Below are 6787 nucleotides of genomic sequence, written 5' to 3'. Positions count from 1 at the left end.
AAATCAAACATTGCTCGAAGCTCTTTCTCGAAATTTTGATGATTTTCCATGGTCGTTTCGATACTTCAGCTGGACAAATGAACGCAGTCTCATTTTTACTGTGGAATCAGTGTGGACTGCACTACACCTGTCATAATTTCAAGTGCTGTCAAGAACAAACATGATAGGAAACGTCTTGGAGAGCGCATCCAAAGCGCTCTTTGATCGATGTTACTACTTGAAGGAGAAACTAAGACTGAGCAGCTCTCTGTCGAAGTGCAATCACATAGCTCAGTCACCAGGTCACACTGACAGTCTGTGCTGGCTAGCTAGCATGCTACGGTCGGTACATGTACTCACCTGTACGGAACACAGGCCAGGATATGATGGCGGATAATATTAATAGTCTACAGTGAAGGTGCGAAAACTCGCAACATCGCCACATCACGTACATGTAGATCTACTGGTAGACATACGGGTCAAAAGGTCGTATCGCTTCCAGTGTATAACAAACTTGATTTTCTCTCTCTCCAAGTGTTGTATGGTCTGAAAGAAGAATGTCAGTGCGCAAGTGGTGGGGGATTGTATTATCTGCATTTTGACATACATATCATATAATGGGATCCATATATGGTCGCGTGGTGCAGATCTCTAACTAAAGACCACCTGCCACTAAAGACCACTTTTCCGGGCACCAAGGGGTGGTCGGTAGTCACAGGTTTTACTCTACATGTAATTGTGCACTAGAGTAGTGTGTGTGTGTGCTACATGTATAGCATCGCACTATTCCTCTACCCTATGCTCTATACTCTATACTTTTAACCCATTGGTATGTAACGTAAAATCTGTTTTCTCCTATAATCACGCTGATTTTTGCCACCTCCTTTTCCTCGTGCTACTGAAATGTTGTACCTCCATCATGTCTGCCCTCTTTTCTCAAGACCCTCTGTATATATTCTAGTGATTGCTAGTCTTGGTCAGGCTGTCTGATGAGTGTTTCACACAAAACTTCGACTAACGGCGGAAAAGAACTTGCTTGCGAAATTGCTGTGGGATCATTATAATTTTGGCTATATTCAGCGCCAGCCCTAAATGCCTTAATTAAAATTCTGATGATTTTTTCACACCGGCATTGGTGTTGTGCCTGTACTAACCTCGTGCCGAAAATAAATCGCTGCCGAAATGTCGAAAATCGTGAAATCCCGAAATTTTGCAGCGCCGACATTTTGTCTTCGGCTTTGATCACATGTTGTGTTGTAAAGTTGTTCAAGTGCACAAGTAAAACAGTCTGGCTGTCCCAAGTTGGGAGGATGTCAAAGTTGTAACCAAGCATCATTTCCGAGCCATGGAGAGCTGCGTGGCTGGCAGCAGGGCGTGCGTGCATTAGCTAACTTACAACAGGAAAGCCAACCCAAACAGACCGAAGCCGCTTACCTCAGTTTCTGAAGGATAATGTGATTGTATTCCGGAACACGGTTGGCAAGGAACTTGAAAAGTTCATGGATTGTCATCTCCGTTCTGAGTTGCTTGATGAGGTAGAAAATGATGCACATCAGATTGGTGTGACCATGGCCAGCTCCAATCATCTTGCCCTCGTTCTGATCGTGGAAGTCGCTGAGCACAGTGTGGCTGTTGTTTTCAAGGTCAGGCTTGACCTTTTTGACAGCATCCCGCCCCAAGGCCTCTGCACAAGTACAAGAAAACGAAGAGTGAGACGTCACAGTAATTAATGGCTTTCTTCCGGGAAGGCTACTGCACATGCCTACTGTCCTCACAGGACTCGAGCAAGTAATATCAGTTCCTGTATTATGGAGATACTAGTTTCAGTTGTATACTGTAGTTCCATAACAACCCAATTCGAGTAACATCACCCTGATGTAGCGTGCTCCACTGTTCAAAGAGTGCTCAATACCCATATAGGGCAGCGCCTTCCACACACAAGAGAGAGAGAGAGAGAGAGAGAGAGAGAGAGAGAGAGAGAGAGAGAGAGAGAGAGAGAGAGAGAGAGAGAGAAAGGTACGGCTGGTGCGGCCATGGCCGTACCAGGTTTTACCAATTCCAGCGTTCATGGCAGCGCAGTATGCAATTGATAATCTGGAAGTATGAAATAATCTATCGTCATGTGCTCCTCTCTGACTAGAGTCTCTCATTTTTTAAATGTTCTCCTTGTCAAGCAAGATCTACTGTGCTAGCTGCATATCTGTTGCTACAGGAATATGTAGCTGAAACAAACACATGAATAGGGGCGCAAACAGAATACACTTTAGGCTTAGGCCGCATACCACCACACGATCTTCACGCTTTTGAGGGAGGCGAGGAGGAAAGCAGTATGATGATCATGAGCAGCGCCTCGCCCGCGAAGCGTGAACAGTTATTATTACGTATTAATAATGTGACGGCTGATGGAGAGAATTTTGAGAGGTAGTGTTAGTATATGTACTTATTTTCACATCCGCACTTGCTCACCACCTCCGATACTTTGTTGATATTGACATGCTAGTCCGCCTGCATGATCTCTAGCTGCCCTCTTAGGCGTAGATGACATCGAAGAGTGTCTCGGTAGTAGGCACTCCTTGTTAATGTTTGATGCTAGATAGTGCATGTCTGACAAGTCACAATCTTATCAAGTTGGTCACAACTCTCTAATGCACAACTTGTGCCCCACTTTTTCCAATTTTTCTAAATCCAAAGTTGTTGTATAATGGTGTGTTGTTTTCCTGTGTGAAGGCATTCCTCAAACTGTCTTCGTTTAGTCGCGTGCATGTGCGATATGAGCATGCGCGATGTTGTAGTCGAGAGTCCTTTTGTCAGTCTTCTTGTACGTCTCTTTGCATGTAGTCTGCGTTTCCGTCATGTCAATGAGATAATAATGTAACAAACAAGTCTTGTCCTTTGTGTCCTGCGTCCCGGGGAACGAAATGGCTGTGATTCCGTTACAAGTCAAATGCTAACTTACTCTTTTCTTCGTTGTTGAAGAAGCCAGTGAGTGAGTCGACAAAATCCGCATGCGACTTGATCTTCGAGAGACTAAAATACAAAGAGAAAGACAAGTACTTCCGTGACACCGTGCGGAAAGGCCAGGCTCACAACAGTACCATACTTTGCAACAGCATCATCGAGAGTAAACGAAGGTCCCAAGAGTGTGCAACTGTACATGGGTTTCCCATGGGTCCATTGACGGCAACAACTCACACCATGTGGTACAGTGGTCACATAGTTGTATGTTTCCAGCCCGCTTTTAGCCGAAGTGGAACAGTAAAAATAGCACTCCCTGACAAAAACATACTCAGGTCATGGGAGTCATCATCAGCAGGCATCCAAACTGTGACAACAGTATTAACACAGCCCTACTGGAAAACAGGTGTATGTAGCGCGTGCGACACCTTCGAGTACTAATTTTTTGACCCCGCCCGTCAAAGTGACTGGTACCGGTATGTTTTATTTAATGGTGTACTAGCTGTGCTAGTACTTGTTAGCAACAATCCGAACTAGCGCACACACTGCACTGCATTGCTTTGTACTGCATTCAAGACTGACGTCATGCGCTTTGTTTTGCTGCGTAATCACAAATGGCACCAGCCCATTTTTGCGGAAAAGAAAAAACAAATCTTGCTTGCCCTGTTGTGCTCTTCCAGACAACGGATCGTGCTTCAGCAGTGTTTCTTTTCCTTTCGTAGCTTTGCTGCCAGCCCGAGTGTCACCTCGACACCGTAGTTCTTCAGTATGTCTGACCTTACTGTCGCCACTGCCAAGGCAATGCCTTGCCAAGCCCTCCGCGGCGAGCCTTCTCAGCGCGGCTTGAATCCGAAAGGAAACTTAGTAAAAGTATTTTACAGGACCGTTTGCTGGCACAACTAGCCCTTGGTAGTGAGGTCTGCTCCGGCCAGGAGAACCAGCAACATGACAGTGCGGACACGGCTCGCGAGCCCAGAAGCCTGACGTGCACCAATGCCTCCTCCGCCAGCTCAGGCGACGCGGGCTCAACGGATCTCTGCGCTCCCGTACGGGACGAGGTGTAGTCGGCTTTGTCGGCCGCCATTTTATTATTATCGGAGAGCATTGTGCCGCTCCTCACCCAAGGCCAAGGCAATGCGGCAGCTGCCGCCACTACGCCAGGCCAAGCTCCTGTAACCCACCCGATCAGCCACCTGCACCAGCTGTGCCCAAGGCTGTGCAAGAACGTATCTTGCGAGGGGAGTTCGTAGATTTTTTCAAGTTTGTTGCCTGAAATTCTTGCACACTTCCGGCCCAACATTCCGGCTGGTGCACAGCCCGAATAACGATAGCCAGCTAAATATCGTTGAGTCGGATGACGCGAAGCAGGTGCGTCGCAAGGTTCACGATAATTACACATGTAGCTACCCGGCTCGAGGCATGGACCACATACATGTCTGTTATCACGGCTGCTGCCCTACACCGCACTGCTGAACTGATTGCGTACCAGCAGTTGATCCTGACTGCTAACCGCCAGTTCTTCCCAAGCGCGTGGCTAGAGTACGACCGCCAGCTGCAGATGCTCGTGGCCCAGTAACCAGGCACGAAGAGGTTGGACACCATCGACGTGAACCTATGGCAGATAGCTGTCACAGGCCATGCACACCCAAAATGCGCTCAATGTAAGACGGTCCATCCAGGGGCGGTTTGTGTCCTTTTCGTCCCGAAGCCAGCAGCATTGACCTCCAGTGGTCGCAACCATACCAGCGACGGCCAAGAAATCTGCCGCAACTTCAATGGAGGTCGCTGTTCTTCGTCGTCGTGCCGCTTCTCCCACACCTGCAGCCAGTGTGGCAAGGACCACCCATGCATCATGTGCAACCAGCAGCAGCGCGGAGCCAATCGGCCACCCCGCCGCTCCTAGCAGAATGGCTACTGAATCGCTTGACTCGGTACGTAGCTTCTTTCCTATACACTCTGCAGACACCACACTGCTAGCTGACCACTTTGCCCGCCTGTTACGTAACCACTCAGATCAATCATGTGTTGCGTATGTTCTCCATGGCCTGCGCCGTGGCTTTACTCTTGGATCTGCCGGCCAACACGACATTTCGGTTTTCTCTAATAATCTACCATTGGCTTTCACTCACTCGGCATTTATATCCGAGCAATTAGCCGCTTCCTGCGCCCGCAGCGAGACCACAGGCCCATTTCCGTCACCTCCATTTCAGTTTATGCGCCGCTCTGGTATTGGTGCCATCCCCAAAAAGAACGGCAAGCCGCGAATGATCCACCATCTGTCTAGTCCGGAAGGCACCGGCGCGAACGACAGCATTCCTGCCGAGCCGCTCTCTCTGCACTACGCGAGCATTGACAACACGATCAACATCATCATGTCATGCCCACAGCCTGTGTATTTATCCAAGCTCGATGTACGCAGTGCATTTCGGCAGATCCCAGTCCGCCGTCAGGACTTCGCTGGGAAGGCTCCTACTACTACGAGCGCTTTCTGCCTTTCGGCCTCCGCTCCTGCCCAGCCGTCTTTGACTCAGTAGCCACAGCAGTCAACTGGATCATGCAGCACGAGTTTGCTATAGATCACCGGCTTCACTACCTCGATGACTTTTTCGATATCTCCACTGGTTTGGCTGCAGCCAACCAGCAACTCACCATCCCCCTCCGGGCGTTCACGTATCTCGGCACTCCTCTTTGCTCCATCCCAGCTCGAAGGGCCATCACCATCATTGACCTTCCTTGGTATTGTCCTAGACTGCGAGCGCCACGAAGCTCGGCTACCAGAGGACAAGCTGTCCGAGATCCGTGCGCCACTCATGGCTACTATCAGCGAGCGCAGCATCGGCCAGCGTCAACTCGAGTCCCTCCTGGGGAAGCTCACTTTTGCTGCCCGAGTCATCGTTCCTGGACACACATTCATGCGTGAACTATGATCAGCGTGCCCTGAACTGTATCTGTGTATGCGAGTGTGCTGCATAAAGCCCACCTTGAGAATGGGTTTGCCGGCCCCTTAGTAGATGCGTGGCTTCTGAAGAGGGTGTTGAAGGGCATCCAGCGATGCCATGGTACGGCTGTACTCACCCCTCGCCTTCCTATAACTATGCCAATCCTACGACACCTGACGGATGCACGCCGGAAAAGTAGTATCCTGAATGGCCATGACAAGCTGCTCTACCAAGCCGCCATGCTGCTTCTTTGGATTTCTTCGGTGCGCTGAATTCACTAATGGCATCACACGGGGCTGTACTAGCTCCCCTGGTGACGGACGCCTGCAACTCTTCCTGCTTTCATCCAAGACGGACCCATTCGGTAAAGACGTTACTAGTGACATTGGCCCGTCTGTACCGCCGTACTGCCCGGTCCGTGCCATTGTTAGCTACCCATTTGTCACTCGTCGCGAGGGACCGGAGCAACTCTTGTTCGTACTCTCGAACAGACAGCAGCTGACCAGGCAGTCATTCACAGTAACAGTATGGTATCTTGTCGCTGCGGCCGGTGTACCATCCCAGTCGAACTACTCCGGGCATTCGGCCCACATTGGTGCAGCCACCACCGCTGCTATGGCTAGTGCCCCTGACTCCTTCTTCCGAGTGGCAGGTCAGTGGAAAGAGCGATGCGTGTCTATGCTACATCCGGACTACAACAAGCGCATAGCGCCAGCTATCGTCCCGGCTTGCTGCCGTGCCATGGATGCCATGATCCCCAACTCGGGTGAGTAATGAGCTACTGAACTCTAGCTGCGCAATGCTTGCCTGTGCTGACATTAATTGACCCTTGCTGTGCGTCAATAGTGCTTAGCTAACGGAGTGCTGGTTTCATGGGTCCACTCTCACAACTGGTGTTATCTAGCTATTTGCTG

General features: G+C 49.8%; 1 protein-coding gene across 5 annotated transcripts in view; it reads right to left on the bottom strand.

The window, feature by feature from the left end:
* The window catches only part of LOC135818527 (uncharacterized), an 84541-nt gene that overhangs the window by 6041 nt on the left and 71713 nt on the right, over positions 1 to 6787 (bottom strand). For all 5 annotated transcript variants that reach the window (XM_065331921.1, XM_065331917.1, XM_065331918.1 and 2 more), the window contains 2 exons: positions 2936 to 3006; positions 1414 to 1663 (listed from right to left, as the gene is read on the bottom strand). In XM_065331921.1, the coding sequence (XP_065187993.1) occupies positions 1414 to 1663; positions 2936 to 3006 (321 nt within the window). The remainder of the gene's footprint in view (positions 1 to 1413; positions 1664 to 2935; positions 3007 to 6787) is intronic.

This window comes from Sycon ciliatum, chromosome 5, assembly GCF_964019385.1.
Source record: "Sycon ciliatum chromosome 5, ocSycCili1.1, whole genome shotgun sequence".
Taxonomy (NCBI): domain Eukaryota; kingdom Metazoa; phylum Porifera; class Calcarea; order Leucosolenida; family Sycettidae; genus Sycon; species Sycon ciliatum.
This window is presented reverse-complemented; position numbering and strand designations above follow the sequence as displayed.